General features: G+C 42.7%; 1 protein-coding gene across 1 annotated transcript in view; it reads right to left on the bottom strand.

Annotated features, from left to right (window-relative positions):
- LOC137332396 (myosin-IIIa-like) overlaps nt 1–23,861 on the bottom strand; it is a 121,955-nt gene that overhangs the window by 70,640 nt on the left and 27,454 nt on the right. The window contains exons 10-16 of the mRNA XM_067996203.1: nt 21,665–21,773; nt 20,135–20,155; nt 15,115–15,325; nt 11,839–11,998; nt 5,027–5,180; nt 4,702–4,790; nt 129–258 (exon numbers count right to left, since the gene is read on the bottom strand). Of these exons, the coding sequence (XP_067852304.1) occupies nt 129–258; nt 4,702–4,790; nt 5,027–5,180; nt 11,839–11,998; nt 15,115–15,325; nt 20,135–20,155; nt 21,665–21,773 (874 nt within the window). The remainder of the gene's footprint in view (nt 1–128; nt 259–4,701; nt 4,791–5,026; nt 5,181–11,838; nt 11,999–15,114; nt 15,326–20,134; nt 20,156–21,664; nt 21,774–23,861) is intronic.

Raw genomic sequence — 23,861 nt, 5'->3', positions numbered from 1 at the left:
AGTTGTAGGAACTTGAAAAATCCACATTTTCTCAGAATGTTCCATGCGGCAGACTTTTAATGGTTCTTGTGCTCAGTCTTTACTCCAGTAATTTAGTTCTTTGGCAAATTTTAATCACTGAGCCATACCTGATTTTGTAAATGGGTGTGTTACAAGTTGCTTCGTAATTTTATTGTCAGATGACCTCAACAGCAGGACAACATCTGCTGGCAAAGTGTCCCGATTCTTTGCTAGAAAGCCACTGGCATTGTAAAGAACCTGTAGTATTAAAGACAAAGTGACAATTAGATCAATATCACAAGTAAGAACTTAAGTTTGACGGAAAAGACCTTGAATTTAACCTAAGCTGCACTTTCAGGAATTTGGCTGAATAGATTTTAGTATAGAACCACTTACACTTCATCTCTTACGTGATTGATGACTCACTCAAGGATAAAGATATCCAACAGATAATAGCTATCATTTGTTACCAGATTACAGATGAACCTACTCATGAAGCAGTGACGTTTGGTGTAAGTGGGTGTACGTAATGTACATAATTACATATGTTTTTAGCAGGGGAACAGTGGCACAATCAGTGGATCGATGATTCTGAAACTGCATAAGCGCGACGGTGCATCGTAATATTCCTATGGATTGGTTGGAGGCTCCAGTTAACACACGCAGACATCACAACCTACAAGCTGCTATTGTGCTCTTTTTCAGCTGGCTTTTCCTCTCAGTTTCGGAATTAGTGATCCCATAATCACAATAATACAAATATACACTGTGGCGCTGGTGATCTTGTTTCATAATCCTCTCATATTAGTGTTAGGCTTACATTCAGGGTTCAAGTGAGATTTAGGGTTAGATTTAAATTAGGGTTATGGTTAGATTTTGGTTAGGGTTAGGATTAGATTAAAATACTGATGGGACTATTATTAAAAATTGATTTAATTCAATAACTTTTAAACATTACAATAAAAATGGCATTCTGGTTAATTTTGGAATTTTTAAAAACTTCATAAGAACGTAAAACATAGAAGGAGGTCATTCGGCCCTTTGTGCTTGTGCCAGCTCTTTGAAAGAGCTATCTAATTAGTTCCACTCCCCTGATCTTCCCATAGCCCTGCAAATTTTTCCTTTTCAAGTATTTATCCAATTCCCATTTGGAAGATACTATTGAATCTGCTTCCACCACCCTTTCAGGCAGTGCATTCAAATCATAACTCGCTGGGTAAAAAAATGTCTCCTCATCTCCCCTCTGGTTCTTTTTCTAATTACCTTAAATCTGTGTCCGCTGGTTACCGACCCTCCTGCCAGTGGAAACAGTTTCTACCTATGTACGCTAGCAAAACCCCTCAAAATTTTGAACACCACTATTAAATCTCCTCTTAACCTTCTCTGCTCTAAAGAGAACAGTCCCAGCTGTCAGAGTGGAAAGTGATGAACTCTGAACACTGAATACCCAATTTAAGGTCATTACGGACCAATCTCTTACAAATTAACAGAGATGTTATTTTACTACATTAAAAATCTATCAACTGGAGTTGAGGTGCAGATCAGCCATGATCTAATTAAATGGCGGAGCAGGCTCGAGGGGCCGAGTGGCTCGCTCCTGTTCCTTATGAAGTTTAATAAAATTCTTAAATTAACCAGAACAAACTTTGGGTGCACTGAGACTGACAGCACTTTGGCTATGTATAGTGCAGGTCTCAGTAAGAAAAATAAAAGCAACATGAAGAAAATCGCTGTCAAACTCCAGAAATCTCAGTTATGCTGTATCAGGTTGTGTTTGACTTTTGGGCGTAAATCTATGCCAACCCATTACTGGAGTAACTGCAGGAAACTCGCATGAGCTGGTCTTTAGTATGCGGGCGGAGCTATGTAAATAAGCGGCAGAGGGTTTAGGCCACATATCTTGGAAGCGGTGCAAACGATGGAGGAAATTTGCATATACCAGTGTTTCAGCATAAAACGAGCGTAAATCAGTTATGCGAGAATTTCCTCACAAAGAAAAGGCTCACAACTGCTCTTACGCCGTAGTTACACCAAAAAGTTCCAGGAAATTCTAGGCTGAAATAACGAATATTCCAAGATTAAGTTTTAGTCGCAATAGCCGAGGAAGAAGATATCCAGGTATTAATCAGTGATTCAGTCGCTGTGAAAATGAGTACCATCTGTTGTTTAATGTGTTTATTCCTTATTCATTCTGTTGTATTCCTCATCATATCACTGATGTATAAAAGGGGCACTTTTTTTTTGTAAAAGCAATGTACAGATCACATAGGCCCCCTTCAAAGGCTTTCCAGAATTTCTAGGCTCAATCCTCTAACCTTAACAAGATGGAAAATGCACCCTATTGTGCAATTTGCATAGGAATGCTTCTTCGCATTGTGGACTATAAGTCGGTACGCAAAGTATATCAACGTCCCCTGCTGGTTTAGTTTGGAAAGTAGTGGGAGATTTCCACTGAAATCGCCAGGCCCAGATGAAATATATCTCAGGCTGTTAAGAGAAGCAAGAGAGGAAATAGCGGAGGCTCTGACCATCATTTTCCGATCCTCCCTGGCTACAGGCGTGGTGCCGGAGAATTGGAGGACTGCTAATGTTGTACCATTGTTAAAAAGGGAGAAAGGAATAGACTGAGTAATTATAGGCCAGTCAGTCTAACCTCGGTGGTGGGCAAATTATTGGAATCGATTCTGAGGGACAGCATAAATTGTCATTTAGAAAGGCACGGATTAATCAAGGACAGTCAGCATGGATTTAAGGGAAGGTCGTGTCTGACTAACTTGATTGAATTTTTTGAGGAGGTAACAAGGAGGGTCGATAAGGGTAGTGCGTTTGATGTAGTGTACATGGACTTTAGCAAGGCTTTTGACAAGATCCCACATGGCCGACTGGTCAAAAAAGTAAAACCCATGGGATCCAAGGGAAAGTGGCAAGTTGGATCCAAAATTGGCTCAGTGGCAGGAAGCATAAGGTAATGGTTGATGGATGTTTTTGTGACTGGAAGGCCGTTTTCAGTGGGGCTCAGAACCAGGTCCCTTGCTTTTTGTGGTATATATTAATGATTTGGACTTGAACGTGGGGGGGCTTGATCAAGAAGTTTGCAGATGATACAAAAATTGGCCGTGTGGTTAATAGTGAGGCAGAAAGCTGTAGACTGCAGGAAGATATCAAAGGACTGGTCAGGTGGGCAGAAAAATGGCAAATGGAATCCAATCCAGTGAAGTGTGAGGTAATGCATTTGGGGAGGGCAAACAAGGCAAGGGAGCACACAATAAATGGAAGGATAGTGAGAGGTGTAGAGGAACAAAGAGACCTTGGAGTGCATGTCTACAGATCCCTGAAGGTAGCAGGACGGGTTATAAGGTGGTTTAAAAGGCATACTGGATACTTTTCTTTATTAGCCAAGGCATAAAATATGAGAGCAGGGAAGTTATGCTAGAACGGTATAAAACATTGGTTAGGCCACAACTTGAGGACTGCGTTCTGGTCACCATATTACAGGAAAGATGTGATTGCACTCGAGAGGGTACAGAGGACATTTACGAGGATGTTGCCAGAGCTGGAGAATTTTAGCTATGAGAAAAGATTGGAAAGGCTGGGGTTGTTTGCTTTGAAACAAAGGAGGCTGAGGGGAGATTTAATTGAGGTATATAAAATTATGACGGGATTAGATAGAGTGGACAGGGAGAACCTATTTCCCTTAGCAGAGGGGTCAGTGACCAGGGGAGCATAGATTTAAAGTAATTGGTAGAAGGATTAGAGGGGAGCTGAGGAAATATTTTTTCACCCAGAGGGTGGTGGGGGTCTGGAACTCACTGCCTGAAAGGGTGGTAGAGACAGAAACCCTCAACTCATTTAAAATTACTTGGATGAGCACTTGAAGTGCCATAACCTACAGAGCTACAGACCAAGTGCTGAAAAGTGGGATTAAGCTGGATAGCTCTTTTTTGGCTGGCACGGACACAATGGGCCGCATGGCCTCCTTCTGTGCCATAACTTTCTATGATTCTATGATCCCATGATCCAGTCGCTCCCCCCCCCCCCCCTTCATCATTTACCTGAGGGATACTGTGGCTCTCAAAGCGACCTGATCTTCAATTGTGCTTCACTGGCGAGCTCCCTGGTACTGTCTGCAGCTCGCCAGCTCAATGGTGATGATGCCCGAGGCCCAATATCGGGTGCGCTTCGGACCTCACCATTCAGGCGCACCCGCATGCCCAAAAATGGGGGCGCCCGAAATTCTAGGCCTGAAACTGTGCAAGAAGATTTGGATGGAAGAAAAAGCAGACAGCTGTGGGAGTTGACAAAGGATAGAGTACAGTGGTGAGGTCCTGTGCTACCTAAGGCCAGCCTTCTGTGATGACTGCCTGATGAATTGAACTACTTGTGAGAGTGGTTATGTGTAGTTATGAGTGGTTATGATCTGGAATGCACTGCCTGAGGGGGTGGTGGAGGCAGATTCAGTCGTGACTTTCAAAAGGGAATTAGATAAGTACTTGAAGGGAAAAAATTTGCAGGGCTACGGGGAAAGGACAGGGGAGTGGGGCTAGTTGGATTACTCATGCAGAGAGCCGGCAGGGGCTTGACTGGCCGAATGGCCTCCTTCTGTGCTGTAACCATTCTAATTCTATGATTGAGCCCTATGCATGGTCAAATGTGTTACTCTAGTAATAATTGAAATATTTTAGATGCCTGACTGCCACTCACCTTTCCTGCAAAATGATTAATTCCAAAGCTTAAGTCAACCCTTTTTGGTCTCCAGAAGTAATTTGATTTGAGGTTGTCTTCAAATTTCCCTGTTGACAAAACACATTTTGTTATTGTGGTTGTCGAATTCTTTGTAACTTAAGAGTGAAAAAAATCTACAATCTATGAGCCATGACTGTGATGTTGTGATAAAATGACCACATAATGTTCCAAAATGAGTAGGCTACCTCAACAATATTTCCTGTAAAGAAAATGTGATTGTGTTACATTTTATATTCACTCGAAGTTGCAGGTTGTTCTACTACTTGCTATTTTAAGAACTTGCCGACAAGTGTCTGGTCGGTGGCTTGGGGAAAGCGACTCTCTTCATCCAGCAGTGAGAGAAGGCCCATTGGCTTCTGCAGAAACATATCCAGCAGTGGCTGATTGTCTTCATATTCAACTAATCGAGCATCCACATCTTCATTCAGATATTCATTCTAGAGTATCATTTAAGAAAAGAGTATCTGTCAATCCAATCCCTCATTAGCTGATATTCCAAATACAAGCTTGTTCTGTGATTCTGGCATAAGTCATTAAAGAGGCACTAAATTATTGAAAAAGTGTTCAGCAAGTTTAATTTTTTTTGGTTTGACAGAGAAAAGGCCAGATGAGCAATGTGTCACTTTGTCATAGTTACATCACTTCTAAATGTGGCAATGATGCCTAGTAACAAGATTTACATAACTGTGTTGTGTATTGTAAACAATTGAAGGCAGCTTTGCCAAACATGTTCAGGAAGATGGTGTCCCTTTAATAAATCAACAGTTCATAGCAAAAGATTGATAGAGTAACATTTTATAGTTCAAATGGGTTTTCAAACTCTCAGGGACATCTAGACCTTGTAAAGTATATAACTTCAATCAAATACATTAACACCACAAAAAATGGCCTTTATATCATCTGTATTCTATCTGTAATAAAAAGGACAAGTGCAGCTCCTTAAATAGGTCAGTTAATGTTTCTAATCCTATCTATGAAGGTGAGCATCAGATGGAGCAGCACGATTACTGCTCCAGTTTTCCATTAGCTTCTTTATTATTTTCTAAACTGCTTCCTTCACATTTGATTTTTTGCTGGCTTCAGGGTGGCTCTAGAATGACAGTTCGTATTAAGTCAGCTCTGCCTAGATCACAGTTAAACACATTTCGAAATGTCAGATGTGCAAGACTTTTAAACAGTCCACTTCATGGGCCTCTTCGAACTGATGACAGTTTGAGCTGATCCTGATGAAAAATGATGTTATAAGTTTGTGCTTTTACTCCCTTCCTGTACACTGAACCCTTTTGGTGCAGTCCCCACCGCTTATAGTGGGCGTGCTAGTGTTAATGGGGTTTGCCTACTAGACGTGTTGGTGGTGACACGGTTTGCCCACTGGACGTGTTGGTGCTAATGTGATTTGCCTGCTAGATGTGTTGGTGCTAATGTGATTTGCCCACTAGACATGTTGGTGCTAACGTGATTTGCCTGCTAGATGTTTTGGTACTAATGCGATTTGCCTGCTAGATGTGTTGGTGCTACGTGATTTGCCCGCTAGACACGTTGGTACTAATGTGATTTGCCTGCTAGACAAGTTGGTACTAATGCGATTTGCCCACTAGACACGTTGGTACTAATGTGATTTGCCTGCTAGACAAGTTGGTACTAATGCGATTTGCCCACTAGACATGTTGGTGCTAACGTGATTTGCCCACTCGACGTGTTGGTGCTAACATGATTTGCCCACTAGACATGTTGGCACTAATGCTATTTGCCTGCTAGATATGTTGGTGCTAAGGTGATTTGCCGGCTAGACACGTTGGCACTAATGTGATTTGCCTGCTAGATATGTTGGTGCTAACGTGATTTGCCTGCTAGACGGGTGGGACGGTTTATGTGAATCTTGATGAATTTTGTGATCGTAGCTCTGCATCTGGTGTTAAGCAGCATAATTACTGAAATCTGCCTCACAATCTTCGATTCCCCCATGAGAGTCCCCTCTCGTCGAGATAATTATGATTAATCGATCCAGATTATTTAGCCTCTAAATCAAAGATGTCTATAAATGGATAGCATTGAAACAAGGCAAACTGCATTTGGATAAATGCAGTCAGTCCTTTCTTTTATGACCCTTACTGGAATCCTACAAACTTGCACTTTTTAAAGGTCATAGTGGATTAGAAACAAATATTTTTGATTTAGTGTTGAACTGTTCAGACCAATTTATTGAAACTAATTGTATGAATTAGATAAGTTAGATGCTAATGCTTTGCTGTGATATATTTGAACTCAAATTGTAGCCAACACTACAGGTGATTAAGTATTACTTAATGAGGCACGAACTGCTCACTGAACATCTAACAATATGTCATGATCCAGACCAAAACATCTCATATAAGTGGCAAAGAACTAAAATCATTAACCTATCTCTAATAAAAGGTGAAATTGGATCACTGACTCTATTGTGTTGCAACAAGAGAAGGGGTTGGAAAATCCAGGTAAGCATTCATGAGCAGATTTAAGACTCAGCATAAAGGGTCATTACAGGTGGGTCAGATTGTGAAAAAACTGAGGCCAACTAATGTCCAGGAAAATGAAAATCTTCCTGGCCAGACCAATTTCTCACATTTTCAGTGCATACACTGTGCAGCTGAATCAAACATCAATATTCCAGTAATAAAGGCACTAAAGTACCAGGAATTGGTTTATCGGGGTCATATTGGGCGCTAAATTGGGCCATGTAGCGTCCGTTGTTACGGCGCTACATGGCTTCTCGAACATCTAAGATGGCGTCTTGACTACACACGCATGTTTCTAGCGTGATGTGCGTCAGACGCCATCTTGGTATAGAAGTTAACGCAGGCACAAATACCGAACGTTGGAAGCGTGTAAAGTGAGGAGAAAATGGATGCAATCAGTGTGCAACGCTGATTTAAAGTGATAGATACCATTTTGGCACTTAACGCTCAACACAATGCACAGTCTTAACCACGATCATCTGAATGTGTCTTAGAGTGCATGGGCCAGCGCAATTTAAAGGGCCCATGTAGGATTTACAGGTTAGTGGCTGGATTGTTGCTTCTGGCTGCTGAGACATTTGTAACTATTTTTGGAGGTCTCTTATACTTGAATACTAGGACGTGGGGACATGGCCTAACATTTAGAGCCAGGACGTGCAGGAGTGAAGTTAGGAAACGCAAAAGGTGGGAGACGTTTGGATCGCTCTTCTGCAAACAGCAGTTGATGCTAGCTCAATTGTGAATTCCAAATCTGAGATTGATAGATTTCTGTGAACCAAGGGAATTAAGGGATATGGGGCTAAGGCGGATATATGGAGTTAGGTCACAGGTCCAGGATGATCTCACTTAATGGCGGAACAGGATCGAGGGACTAAATGCCACTGCCATTTGCTGCCTCCTGTTATGCACCACCTTCTTCTGCAAGAAAGTGGAATGTGTGTCTGGGTGATGTGCCTGTCATGGTTGAATAGCTGCCAGTGTGTGTGTGGCCTGTAAGTTGTGGGTGGGTGGCTTGCAACAGTGATAATGTGTAAGGGTGAGAGGAAGCATCTGATTAGAAGAATTGAGAACTGATGGAAAAAGTTTGTTGGTATGTGGGTGATAGGGGTGTAGTGCATGGAGCAGTGGATACGGCTAGTGGTGCAGTTGGAAGGAGACACCACTTGACAGTTGACCTCACTCACCTTGACCACTCGTGTCAAAGCATTGAACTTCTTCTTGAACTGCATCCATTTTTGTGGTGCTGTGCGCCTGGCATTGACTTCATCCCCCACTGCCTCCCACTGTCTTTTGGACGTTTGGAGGGGCTATTGCACCCCCCCCCCCACCCCGCAGACATAGGATGTCCCTCCTTCTGTCCACCTCTTGCACCAAGGCCTGTAATGCATCAGCAGAGAACCTTGGTGCACACACGCTCGCAGGCCTGGTACCAACTCAGATCGGCAAATTGGTCAGATCTGGCATGCAGATTGGAGGATGTGGGATTTAGTAGTGCACAACCTTTATTCAATGTTTTAACATAACTCATCAGTGTGTAAACATAGGGACAGGACTTGCATCTGTGTTTTACATGTGCGATGTCTGATCTCTGTTCAGACTCCGTGCAGACAGCAGACTGTTATTTTTAGCAAATAACAGGTACCGGCTACTTTTAAGAGATTTGAAGAGACATCCTCCCTTTAGGTGATTGGGGCTTCCCCTGCTGGTGGAAAGTGCGAATTGCATTGAATCGACATGCAAGGCCTGGGTTTCAACGCAGATTGACGGTGAGTATTGAGCCCGGACAAAGTTCTCGTCCTGCCTGCGCAAGGGCCATTGGGCGCGGGTTAATAGCAGATCACGCTACCTACGCCCAATAATAGGCCTTATCAATTTTTTTTCCCCCTTAAACTCTACACAACAAAAATAAAACATCTAAAACAATTTGAAATAGTCTTTGACCATTTCAGTTGTATACTCTGGAACGCCTTACCTAAACCCCCTCCTCCTCTCTACTTCATTCCCTGCCTCTAAAAGGATCCTCAAAATCTCTCTGATCATGCTTTTGGTAATTTCTCCTGAGGGTGCAGTCACACACCATCTTTAATGTCACTGTGAAGCGGTTTCTGCAGATCTCAGATGCATGTGAGTGTGATCTTCTGCAATTTGGGCAAAATATAGTAGGACCACAAAGATTTTTTAAACCAAAATTCCCCCATTGGTTATCCCTCCCAGGGATAAAATGTTTAAAATTATGAAAGAATGGGACAGGGTAGACAGAAGCAGATTCTTTCCAATAGCTGACGGGTCAAGAATGAGGGGCCATAGACACAAGATTAATGTAAGAGATTTAGAACTGAGGGCAGGAGAAAGTTCTTTAAACAGAGAGTTGTGAGCTGTGGAATTAGTATCCCGGATTAATGGTTAAGGCAGAAACTGTCAACATTCAAGTTTAGATTGGATAGGTGAATGAAGGAAAAGGGGTTGAAGGGATAGGGGAACAGAGGCGGGTAAATATGATTAGGATTAATTGCTCACATGGAGGGTAAACGCTAATACAGACTGGTTGTGGCAAATTATCTGTTTCCAATTTGTAACCTCTATATATTTCTATATAAAGTTAAAAACAATTTTAAAGGTAAATGAACTGTTTTTTCCATATACGTCATGGTATCACAAAAGCAATACCCATTAGCTCAGATCTGGTTTTGGAGGAGCCTGTGTTAATGGGATCTCCAAACCCAACATGAACTTGGAAGCGATTTGCTCCTTTCATTGATGATGTATGAATGCAGCATAGCTCCCCAACTACTCATTGGTGTCCATTTCTCCTTGTGGAATTTAGGAACATAGAACATAGGAACAGGAGTAGGCCGTTCAGCCCCTTGTGCCTGCTCCGCCATTTGATAAGATCATGGCTGATCTGTGATCTAACTCCATATACCTGCCTTTGGCCCATATCCCTTAATACCTTTGGTTGCCAAAAAGCTATCTGTCTCAGATTTAAATTTAGCAATTGAGCTAGTATCAATTGCCGTTTGCGGAAGAGAGTTCCAAACTTCTACAACCCTTTGTGTGTAGAAATGTTTTCTAATCTCGCTCCTGAAAGGTCTGGCTCTAATTTTTAGACTGTGCCCCCTACTCCTAAAATCCCCAACCAGCGTAAATAGTTTCTCTCTATCCACCCTATCTGTTCCCCTTAATATCTTATAAACTTCGATCAGATCACCCCTTAACCTTCGAAACTCTAGAGAATACAACCCCACATTAAAAGCACTATTATAAATACAAGCTGTTATTGCTGAAATAACATCTCTTAAGTTTGGTCCTTTCCAATTCTCATTCGGTCTCGTTTTTTTAAATTTAATTTTTTTTACCAAATCTAAACCAATCTATCTATTCTGACCCTGTTCTGACTTTAAAACTTTTAACTTTTAAAAGCTGATGTTTTAGCAAATAGAAAGCCCCAAGTCTTGAGATTCACATGGTTATGTCATAGATGTGACCAGGATAACCTGTGATGCATAAAATACGTCAAAAGAAGAAGGGGCTGTGCCAAATGACTTTACTGTACAGGCAAGCAGCACTGGAAGGCCTGTACTATAAGGGTTACATTCTGACTATTGCTTTTACCTAAAGTAGTGAGATTGTTTAATCCAATAATACATATTTTGCATAATTGGCTAAGAGCTGGGTCTATAACTAAACAATCAGGCTTGAGTTTTCCTCTAGGCAAGTGTGCTACTGGAGTCGGGTCAGGGCAGGACTTCTGCTTGCCATCTGCCCCTGCCATGATCCCAAACCCATTTTCCTGGATCGGAGTTTGTTCAATCCAGCAGGGCCGGCACCCAGTGGTATCTCCGCCACCGAGTGGGAGCCCGCTGCTACAACCGAGCCAAACCCGATGGTGCTGCAGCGAGTCTTCACCCTCCAACCTTTTCCAGACAGGAGACAGGGAAATTAGTTGGGTTCCCGGTCCCACCTCCCTGATGTCATTTACATGCAGCAGAGCAGATGCAGTGATAGTCCTCCCTGTTCCGTTTCCTCACATTTTCCGTTGCTATGCTATAGTATAATGGAAGAAAATCCAGCCCTCTAAGTTGAGATCATGCTGATTTCATACAAACTACAAGAGAGTGAGCATTTGACACTTTTGGATTGGACATTAAACCAATGCCCTCTCAGGTAGAAGTAAAAGATCCCACGGTATTATTTGAAGAAGAGAGGGGATTTCTCCCGGTGTCTTGGCCAACATTTATCCCTCAAGCAACACCACCAAAGAAACGATTATCTGATCATTTATCTCACTGTTGTTTGTGGGACCTTGCTGTGGACAAATTGGAGACCAAATTTCCCTACATTACAACAGTGACTACACTGCAAAAGTATTTCACAGGCTGTAAAGCGCTTTGGGATTTCCCGAGATGTGAAAGGCGCTATATAAATTTAAGCCTTTTCTTCTTTTCTTAAATGTTCTCTTTAAGTAAACCTTCTCATTAGCACAAAGCCTATAAACTGATATTTAATGTAAGTTCTAATTTAATTATTGCACTTTGAAATAAACCCTTGTCTTTTGATAAGCTTAACTGGCCATCTGTTCGAGTAAAGAGATTGACTGTACCTGCTCCCAGGCAAAGATGTGCTGATTGAAGTAGAACTGAATCTGTTCATTGGCAATGTTAATACATAATTGTTCAAAGGAATTTCTCTTAAAGTTCTCAAAGCCAAATATGTCAAGAATTCCAATATTGATTCCTTTGTCCTCACCATCATCAGCATCACTGGAAGGCAAAATAAATGAATTAGGGTCAGATTAATTTGTTCTTACACATTAATGCACTTAACTGGTCATGTGGGAAAAAGGAACAAAAACATATTATGGGGTCAATTTTAACCCCCAGCAGGTTTCGGGTTGATGGGAGGGTGTGGGGATGGGGGGAGGGAGGGTTGGAGGGTGGATGATATGAGTGCAAAACGCATACGCAGGCTTAAGTTTGAGGCCTGGGGTATTTTAATTCCCAGGCCTTACCTGCATGCCGCTTGTCAGCTGCCCACTTGAAATGGGCAGAAAGCGGCAGCTGGCCAGTGGGCAGGAGCGGAGATTTGGGTGGCCGGAGGCTCATTGAACCAGGTAAGAGGTGGGAAAAGGGCAGTTAGTCTGGAGCAGGGGAGGCCGCTACTTTCCTCAGAGGAGCACTCCGAGCTTCCTCGCTCAGGCCCGGGTTAAAATACTATCAGGGTCCCATTATGTCAATGGGACCCTGATTTGCATACATTTAATATGCTCCTGCCTGCTTCCAGTGGGCGCCTCAGTCACTTAACCTTAGTGAGCAGTTAAAATGGTGGTCAGTGGAATTCTAGCTGGAACGGCCCGGTAAGGCTGAACATTCCATTCTCACTGAGCAGGATGAGTTAAAATTCCCTCTCGAGTTTCATTTATAATTTTTGATGTTTCTCCCCCTTTTCTGCTTGTGCATTCAACCTAAATGGATCTCGGAATGCTGGATATCATTTGCTCCTAGTTTTACTGTTAGGATATGCTTTCTGAGTTTCTCCTTGCCCTTTACATGCGGCGCCTTATCTCTACTCAGTGGTGTGTTTAATGACATGGTCGCAGGTCAACAATTCATCATCCAGGGACTTCAGGCATATTGCACAGTGAGGCCATTAGATGGGCACAGTATTCAAGGCTGTTTGCAAAAGCTTTTTCGTTTGTTTATAAAACAGTTAAACATGTAAATGTCATAACGTGACTGATGTATGATGCAATGATGACATAATATATGGTTATTTGGGTGTTTTCTGTAGATATAATGGGCTGCTTACCACCCAATTTTGCACCCTGAATGGGGGTGATAGTGTGCTGAAATTTTTTTTAAAACTTCTCGCCAGTTTTGTACCCAAGGTTCGCATGATGCAATTTTCAAACGGGCCTCAATTTAGACGTCCGGAGCCCCATTAAATTATTTAAATCCTCAGACTTGTTTAGGACTCCAATGCAGTTTTGGTTCGAGCATGCACTGTGTGTTGAGTGGCCAAACCAGCGGTCCTTCAAGGGACTGCTGCGAGCTGCACCATCAAAAGGAAGTAGCAGCTCTTGCAATGATTTTTGCTGCCAGTCCCTCCGTGGCCTCCCACCAGAATTTCCCCCCCTCCACCTCTCCCCCTTTTATTGATACACTTCTGGCTCGGCTCTGCAGAGGAGTTGCTAGAATTCCCACCCACACCCCCACCCACCCCCTGATCAGTCAGCTGCTGGCCGCACTTGTTCTGCGTTAGCAGCTCGCTGTGCATATTAAAATGAACACAAAAATGGATGGGCTTCATGCCGACGTCATTGGGCAGGCGCCCGCCTACCACCCGCCCAATTTACGTGAAATCAACCCCAGTACCTCTTTAGGTTTGGGCCTAGCTGACTAGCGCCCAAAGACATTTTGATCACTTGCAAATAGCTTTACTGATTTTGATTTAACTATTGTACTTGTTACTGCTTTCTTCAAACACTAAATAATTCTGATTTTGGCTATGTGAACACAGCACAGACCACATTGTATAATGCTCAGTTCGAGTACAGAGGCTCTCTGTGAGAGAGAGTGTCGATAATCATTCTACATTGCAGCCCATGTGTAATAAGCTAACTTCACATCAGCCCATGTGAGACTGGAACCGGCAAGTATGGGTTATCTAGTATTCTATAATCTTGTCGTTCTTAGAATCATAGAATGATACAGCACAGAAGGAGGCCATTCAACCCATCGTGCCTGTGCCGGCTCTTTGACAGAACTATCCAATTAGTCCCACTCCCCTGCTCTTTCCCCATTGCCCTGCAAATTTTTCCCCTACAAGTATTTTTTTAATTCTCTTTGAAAGTTATGATTGAATCTGCTTCCACCACCCTTTCAGGCAGTGCATTCCAGATCATAACTACTCGCCGTGCAAAACAATTTCTCCTCATGTCACTGCTGGTTCTTTTGCCAACTATCTTAAATCTGTGTCCTCTGGTTACCAACTCTTCTTCCACTGGAAACAGTTTCTCCTTATTGACTCTATCAAAACCTTTCATGATTTTGAACACTTCGATTAAATCTCCCCTTAACCTTAACCTTCTCTGCTCTAAGGAGAACAACCCCAGCTTCTCTAGTCTCTCCACATAACTGAAGTCCTGCATCCCTCCTGCCATTCTAGTAAATCTCCTCTGCACTCTCTCCAAGGCCTTGACATCCTTCCTAAAGTGTGGTGCCCAGAATTGGACACAATTCTCCAGCTGGGGCCTAACCAGTGATTTCTAATGGTTAGCATAAATCATTAACAAATGGATTACTTGGCAATGATTGGGAAAGCAACAATAATTTGAAACCAAAGTATGAACTTAATGAATAGGAATATAAACTGAAGGGTTTACACGTCTCAGGATTTTTAACTTTCTCCGTATGCCAAAGCACCTCTCCCAGTATATGTATACCATCTTATTAATTATTTTCTCATTCTAAAGTATAGAATCTATTTTTAAATCATCTCAATTTTAACAACCATTGCAAATCTAGCCTACAGTTAATATACAGATTTGTTTGTAGCTGACAATCTATTTGTATCGTGCTGTCTATGTTTTTAATAAAAATATCATAACTGCTCATAATTGCATATTAGGTGTATATATTTTTGCCTGCCGAATATGATTTATATAATTTAATGTTTGTAAACAGTGAAGAAGACTGACTAATCACTTTTTCCTTTCCTTGATTGAAAGACAGTTTAACCTAAACACACAACCATGAAGGACAAGCATCAGAAATGTATAAGTCTAGGTAGCTTCCTAGAAAGTGGTATTATTACTCATCGATTCACCACTTATGGCAAGTCGGTTAAACAGAGCAAAAATGATTGATGACGTTATTACCTCAAAAATGTCTCTGGTTTTAGTAAGGTATTGATGCGGTTGACTATCCAGCTGAAGACACGACCATACAAAGCCTTGGCTGTCGCATCTCTGACATCAGTTGCTTTTTCGACTGTATTGGGACGCACAATTGTTTCTCCTCGAGTCACTACACAATGAGAGGTGAGAGCTTCCTGCAGCTCATCAGTTTGGATACAGAGCAATGAAGAGGCTAGAAAGTAAAAGAATTTACTGGAAAATTAGAGGGAGAAAGGCACGGATCAAAACAAAAATCAAAACATACTGAATCCCTTTATCTCAATCATTTAGCTTTGTTCCAAATAAATTCCATCAGGACCGCCTGTGAAGAACAGATTAGTTACTAACAGATTCACTGGAATGAAGAATAAAACATGGGGTAGATCTTGACTTTGTGCGATATTGTAAAACAGGTGATAGTGAATCGGCAGCCCGTCTTACATTTCGACTGATTTTATTTCCATTGTAAATTTTTTCCCTTCAAATATTTATCCAATTCCCTTTTGAAAGTTACTATTGAATCTGCTTCCACCACCCTTTCAGGCAGTGCATTCCAGATCATTACAACTCGCTGCGTAAAAAAATGTTTCCTCAAGTCGCCTCTGGCTTTTTTGCCGATCACCTTATATCTATGTCCCCTGGTTACCGACCCTTCTGCCACTGGAAACAGTTTCTCCTTATTTAGTCTATCAAAACCGTTCATGATCTTGAACACCTCTATCAAATCTCCTCTGAACCGTCTCTGTTCTAAGGAGAACAATCCCAGTTTCTCCAGTCTCTCCAGATAATTGAAGTCCCTCATCCCTGGTACCATTCTAGTAAATCTCTTCTGCATCCTCTCTAAGGCCTTCCTAAAGTGTGGTGAACAGAATACTATTAATAAAGCCCAGGGTCCCATATGCTTTTTAAAACAGCCTTCTCAACTTGTCATAAGAACATCAGAAATTGGAGCAGGAGTAGGCCATACGGTCCCTCAAGCCTGCTCCGCCATTCAACAAGATCATGGCTGATCTTCTACCTCAGCTCCTCTTTCCCGTCCTATCCCCATATCCCTTGATTCCCTTAGTGTCCAAGTATCATAGAATCATAGAAAATTTACGGCACAGAAGGAGGCCCTTCGGCCCATTGCGTCTGTGCCAGCCGAAAATGAGCCACCCAGCCTAATCCCACTTTCCAGCACTTGGCCTGTAGCCTTGTAGGTTATGGCACTTCAAGTGCATATCCAGGTACTTTTTAAATGTGTTGAGGGTTTCTGCCTCTACCACCCTGTCAGGCAGTGAGTTCCAGACCCCCACCACCCTCTGGGTGAAAAACAATGTCCTCAGCTCCCCTCTAATCCATCTACCAATCACTTTAAATCTATGCCCCCTGGTTATTGACCTCTCTGCTAAGGGAAATAGGTCCTTCCTGTCCATTCTATCTAGGCCCCTCATAATTTTGTACACCTCACTTAAATTACCCCTCAGCCTCCTCTATTCCAAAGAAAACAACCCCAGCCTATCCAATCTTTCCTCTTAGTTAAAATTCTCCTGGCAACATCCCTGTAAATCTCCTCTGTACCCTCTCTAGTGCAATTACATTCTTCCTGTAATGTGGTGACCAGAACTGTAAGCACTACTCAAGCTGTGGCCTAACTAGTGTTTTATACAGTTCGAGCATAATCTCCCTGCTCTTATATTCTATGCCTCGGCTAATAAAGGAATCGTCGATCTCAGTCTTGAATATACTCAACGATTGAGCATCCATAGTCCACTGGGGGTAGAGAATTCCAAAGATTCACAACCCTCTAAGTGAAGAAATTTTTCCTCATCTCGGTTCTAAATAGCCCACCCCTTATATTAAGACTATGACTTCTAGTTCTAGACTCTCCAGCCAGCATCTACCCTGTCAAGCCTTCTAAGAATTTCATACATTTCAATGAGATCATTCTTCTAAACTCCAGTCTATATAGGCCCATTCTACTCAATCTCCCCTCATAGGAAAACCCTCTCATCCCAGGAATCAATCTAGTGAATCTTTGTTGCACCCCCTCTAAGTCAAGTATATCCTTCCTTGGGTAAGGAGACCAAAACTGTAAATAGTACTCCAGGTGCGGTCTCACCAGAGCCCTATACAATTGCAGCAAGACCTCCTTACTCTTATACTCCAATCCCCTTACAATAAAGGCTAACTGTGTCCCGCCACCTTCAAAGATTTGTGTAAGTGCACCCACAGGTCTCCCTGATTTTGCACCCTCTTTAAAATTGTACCATTTAGTTTATATTGCCTCTCTTCATTCTTCCTACCAAAATGCATCACTTCATACTTCTCTGCATTAAATTTCATCTGCCCGTTTCACCAGTCTGTCTATGTCCTCCTGAAGACAGTTACTATCCTCCACATTGTTTACTACATTTCTGAGTTTCGTGTCATCTGCAAACTTCAAAATTATACCCTCTGACCAAGTCTAGGTCTAGGTCATTAATATATATCAAACAGAGGAGTGGTCCTAATACTGACTCCTGGGGAACTCCAATGTTCACTTCTCTCCAATCTGAAAAACAACCGTTTATCACTACTCGCTACTTTCTGTCCTCCAGCCAATTTTATATCCACGCTGCCACTGTCCCTTTAATCCCATGGGCTTTAATTTTGCTAACAAGTCTATTATGTGGTATTTTATATCAAATGCCTTTTGGAAGTCCATATACACAACATCAACCGTACTACCCTCATCAACCCTCTCCGTTACTTCATCGAGTAAGTCAAACGTGATGTTCCTTTAACAAATCCATGCTGACTTTCATTTATTGGCCCATACTTTTCCAAGTGCCAATTAATTTTGTCCCGGATTATTGTTTCTAAAAGTTTCCCACCACCAACGTTAGGCTGACTGGCCTATGATTGTCGGGTTTGTCCCTCTCCCCTTTTTTGTACAGGGGTGTAACATTTCCAATCCTCCTGTACTTTGGCACCATCCCCATATCTAAGGAGAATTGGTAGATTGTGGCCAGAGCCTTTGCAATTTCCATCCTTATTTCCCTCAGTAACCTAAAATGCATCCCATCTGGACCGGGTGACTTTTCTACTTTGAGTGCTGCCAATCTTTCAAGTGCCTCCTCTTTATCTATTTTTATCCTATCCAATATCACTACTACCTCCTCCTTTGCAGCAACAACGGCAGCATCCTCTTCTCTAGTGAAGACGGATGCGAAGTATTCATTTAGTACCTCAGCCATGCCTTCTGCCTGCAAAAGAAGATCTCTTTTTTTATCCCTAATTGGTCTCACACATCCTTTGACTACTCTTTTACTATTTATATATTTATAAAAGACTCTTGGGTTCCCTTTTATGTTAGCCACCAATCTATTCTCATACTCCCTCATTCCCTTTTTTAGATCTCCTCTGTACTTTCTGTATTCAGCCTGGTTCTCTACTGTATTATGAACCTTACATTCGTCAGAAGCCTCCTTTATCTATTTCATTTCAACATGTCATCAATGACGACGAACATCTCGCTATGGCCTTCCCCATACCTCCACTACTCGCCTTTAAACAGCCACCCAACCTCAAACAGACTATCGTTCGCAGCAAATTACCCAGCTTTCAGGAGAACAGTGTCCATGACACCACACAACCCTGCCACGGTAACCTCTGCAAGACATGCCAGATCATCGACACAGATACCACCATCACACGAGAGGACACCACCCACCAGGTGCATGGTTCATACTCCTGTGACTCGGCCAACGTTGTCTACCTCATACGTTGCAGGAAAGGATGCCCCGGAGCATGGTACATTGGCGAGACCGTGCAGACACTGTGACAACGGATGAACGGACACCGCGCAACAATCGCCAGACAGGAGGGTTCCCTCCCAGTCGAGGAACACTTCAGCAGTCAGGGACATTCAGCCACCGATCTTCGGGTAAGCGTTCTCCAAGGCGGCCTTCGAGACACACGACAACGCAAAATCGTCGAGCAGAAATTGATAGCCAAGTTCCGCACGCATGAGGACGGCCTCAACCGGGATCTTGGGTTCATGTCACGCTACACGTTACCCCACCAGCGAACAAAAGCTATCTGTTTTTAATATAATGGGTCATTTGCTGGCTTTCTCTGCCTTCCGGATGTTTCTGCCTCTCTCTCTGGTTTTTTTTCCTGTTTGTTTTTTTGTTGAATGTGTATTCGGGGGTTCTGTAGGTGACACCTCTCTGTCTGAACACGGTGATTGCCTTGGCAACGGGCAGTTGCAGGGGCAGTCTGTAAACACCATGTATTGTTCTGTGATTTATAAATGCGTAGGCTTCAAGGAGCTCCTGACATTTACCTGAGGAGGGAGGAAGCCTCCGAAAGCTTGTAGATTTCAAATAAAAATCGCTGGACTATAACTTGGTGTTGTAAAATTGTTTACAATATTTCATTTTAATCTCTATATCTTTAGTCATCCAGGGAGCTCTAACTTTGGATGCCCTTCCTTCCCCACCCTCCTGTAGGAATGTGTCTGCTCTGCACCTGAACCAACTCCTCCATGAAGGCCTCCCATTGTTCAATTACTCTATTGTTCCTTAGTTCTAACCAAATAGATCCTGTCTTTGACCCCTCAACTACATCATCCCTTTCCAATGCTATAATAGTTTCTTTGATCAGTACTGCCACTCCTTTCTTTCCTTCCCTATCTTTCCTGCATACCCTGTAGCCAGGAATATTAAGTACCCAATCCTCCCCTTCTTTGAGCCAGGTCTCGGTTATTGCCACTATGTCATGTGGTAACTTGTGCCTGCAGCTCACCAACCTTATTTACCGCGCGCGCTACATGCATTTACGCACATGCACTCTAAACTCATCTTAGATTGCCTCGCATTTGCCCCGTCTGATCCCTCCTATTTCTGAACTATTCTTTACTCCAGTACAACTTGTCCTTCCCAGTCCTCAATGCATCTTGTTTCTCCTCTCTAATGTTTCAACCTGGTGCCCATCCCCCTGCCAAATTAGTTTAAACCCTCCCCCAACAACCATTTACCACCAGCAGCCACGTGATCTCCTGAGAGAGGCAAAAAAAAGATTAAAAACCCAAGGCGAAAAAAACATTGTAAAATTCCTCTCCGACCCCCCCCCCCCCCACCTCCCTTGGTGATCAAAACTAGTCCAAGAGACCATGTTGACCATGATTTATCTTACTTAGTACTCCATCTACCATTTGTATGCCATGAATTCCACCCCAGCCAGGCACTGGTCCAGCTCTTTTTTGAAGGTATGCAGTGAATCCACACTCACTGCAGGAACCGGCAACTTGTTCCACAGGTCTACTATTCCCTGGGAAAAGAAGACCCTTCTGACATCTGAACTAGTTCTGCCCATAAGTAACTTAGGCACATGAGCACAGTCTAGACTCTTCATTATTTTAAACTCCTCTATCAGATCCCACCGAACCCTACGCCTCTCTAGAGTAAATAGACACAGCTTTTTAAGCCTATAGGAACAGGAGTAGGCAATTTAGCCCCTCCAGCCTGTTCCGCCATTCAATGAGACCATGGCTGATCTGCGACCCAACTCTATATACCTGCCTTAGCCCCACATCCCCAATACTCCCGGTTAACATAAATCTATCAATCTCAGATCCAAAATTAACAATTGAGCTAACATCAACTGCTGTTTGCGGAAGAGAGCTCCAAACCTCTACCAACCTTTGTATGTAGAAGTGCCTCCCAACCTCACCCCCGAAAGTCCTGCCTCTAATTCTCATGCCATGTCCCCCAGTCCTAGACTCCCCAACCAGCGGAAACAGCCTCTCTCTATCTACCCTACCAGTTCCCCCCAATATCCCGAAAACCTTGATCAAATCACCCCTCAATCTTCTAAACTCCAGGGAATACAATCTTAGTTTTTGTAATGTCTCCTTGCAATTTAACCCTTAGAGTCCAGGTATCATTCTAGTAAATCTATGCTGCTCCCTCCAAGGCCAATATATCCTTCCTACGGTGCGGTGCTCAGAACTGAACACAGTACTCCAGGTGTGGTCTAACCAGGGCTTTGTATAGCTGTAGCATAATTTCTACCCCCTTGTATTCTAGTCCTCTAGATATAAAGGCTAGCATTCCATTAGCCTTTTTGATTATTTTCTGTACCTGTTTATGACATTTTAATGATCTATGCATATGGGTCCCTAAGTCTCTTTGGACGTCCACGATTTTGAGCTTTTCACTATTTAGAAAGTACTCTGATCTAACCTTTTTAGGTCCAAAGTAGATGACCTCACACTTGCCTACGTCGACATCCATTTGCCACAGTTTTGCCCATTCACTTAATCTATTTATATCTCTCTGTAATTTTGGGTAAGTGAGATGTTTTAAGCAAGATATTATTCTTGTGGCCCTCTTTTGAACCTTTTCAAAGCCTCTATATCACCACCATGTGAGAGTCCATAACTGACACAGTATTCTAAGTGAGGCCTAACCAAAGTCTTATACAAGGACAAAATGATAGTCCCAATTTTAATTCTGGGCAGGAATCTTGTGGGCGAAGGCTGAGGCAAGTGGCAAACCATCCTGACCTCGGCAGCATGAGGCTGGGGCCGAAGCCGGTGGGTTGCGGCAGTTGGCCGGAGGCGGGAGTGCAATGTCGGGCAGCTGGAGGCCAAAGGAACGGCCCCCGCCACTTAGCTAAGTCACAGAAAGAGGGTATCGGTAGGGCCTCACGATTGGAGAGGGGGAGCCCAGGGCAGAGGAGGTCCAAACTTTCCTTGTGGGGCCCGGAAGAGCACTCCTCTTCCTCTTGGCCCCTCAAGGACAGCAAAAAAAAAGTTAACAATATTTACCTGTTTTGGCCTCTCCTGGCCCTGGCTCTTCTCACCGCTAGCTTAACCTGGCGGGAAAGCTTCCCGCTCAGGCCTCTGGTTGAAATAGCAGTTGGGCGCCAGAGTCCTTCCTGCCTGCTGGAAGCAAGTGGAATGTTGGCGGGTGAATCCCCAAGGCAATTTTAACTGCCTGCTCACCTAGTTTCCACCAGGCAGGCAGTTTCCACCAATTGCTCCCAGTGCGTTTTGTTTTATATTGAATCGTCCTGGCAATGAAATCTAATAGTTTATTTGCTTTGGCTATCGCTTCACAGCACTGGTCGTGAATCTTAAGAGAATTACGTACTATAACACAGAGATCTTATTCTTTCTTAACAGACTTTAGTTATAAATGTAAGTTGTTGTTGAATTCATTCCTTTATGGCTATGTTTCTTTTCATAATAAATACTGCAGCATCTATAATAAGTGCTTCCTTCCATTTTGCTTTTATTTTGTCAGTGGTAGATATTATGAAGGACACAGTCCATTTAGCTGAGACATGAATGCCACATTCAAAGATTAATAGTTGTGATGAAATCTCTGCACATGTACTGAGCAATAATCTAGAGTTAATTACCGGGAACAAACTCAGCCATATGTTGTATAGTTTAAATTGAGCTTTAGTGTGAAATGCAAAATGTAAAAAAAAATGTTCTGACATTATTGTTTAATATTTTCAAACAACTGCTCTGATTCCATCCAACGACAGACAGTAACCCTCTGCCCGCAGAACCAAAATTAGGCAGCAATTAGACAGCTATAAGCAGAGTGTGCTGAGACTGTACCAATCAGTCCTAGAACATAAGATCATAATAAAAATCAGCAATCAGAAAAGTCCAGTCAACCCAGCAAGTTCATCCCTTTAGTAGATTAGCTCTTGCATCATGGCATCTAAGGGTAAATTCAGCGAGGCTACACTCCTGGTGTGGAGCCTTGCTCAACTGGAGCACAGATCAGAGAACTGGGCATGGAGGTCTGTGTACCTGATTTGCGATGCTCCCAAATGTGAGGTCATTAAAACTGTGGAAGATGGGTTTGGAACCGTTTTATTGAGGTATAAACTAAGACACATTGGAACCGAGATTCCTTGGGATACAATCCTAGTGATTAGGAGGAGGGAGGGATGTTGTGCAGGAGACTCTCCTGAACCCAGCCATATCTTCCTCGGCCCTCTGAGTAAGAGGGAGTCAATCAGCAAGAATATTTTTATATATGTTTCCTTTCTTTGGGGGTCCAATCCACTTCCCTCACCTGGACCTCACCAGTAAGTGTGAGATGATACATTTTGGAAGTCGGCTCGGTGCTATGGAAAAGTAGAAAGATTTGGGGGCATTAAAGGCAGCACATAAGGTTAATAAGGCCGTAAAAAAAGGTTATGGAGTTCTAGGTTTAGAGGTATAGAATATAAAAGCCAAGAGGTAATGATGAGCCTATATAAAACCTTAAAATTACCTCAGTTAGAGTACTCTGTGTAGTTTTGGGCTGCACAATACAGGAAGGATATTGAAGCTTTAAAGAGGATACAACACAGATTCACTAGGATGGTGCCTGCTATGAGCAAATGCAAATACGAAGAAAGTCTTGAAAAATTGGGGCTTTTTTCATTAGAACAATGCAGATTATGAGGCAATGTGATTTAAAATTTATGAAATATGAAAGGATGGGACAGGGTAAGTAGAACCAGACTGTTTCCAGTGATTGAGGTGTCTAGAATGAAGGGCCATTGGTACAAGATTAAATGTAAGAGATTTAGAACAGAGGGCAGGAGATTTGTGAGGCTGTGGAATTAACTTCCAGGGTTAATGGTTGATGCATAAAAAATGCCAACATTAAAGATTGGTGAATGAAGGAAAAGGGGTTAAAGGGATATGGAAACAGAATGGGTAAATGTGATTCGGACTGTTTGTTCACATG

The sequence above is a fragment of the Heptranchias perlo genome, chromosome 2, assembly GCF_035084215.1.
Source record: "Heptranchias perlo isolate sHepPer1 chromosome 2, sHepPer1.hap1, whole genome shotgun sequence".
Classification (NCBI taxonomy): Eukaryota; Metazoa; Chordata; class Chondrichthyes; order Hexanchiformes; family Hexanchidae; genus Heptranchias; species Heptranchias perlo.
The sequence above is the reverse complement of the archived record's forward strand: the minus strand, read 5'-3'. Positions and strand labels throughout refer to the sequence as shown.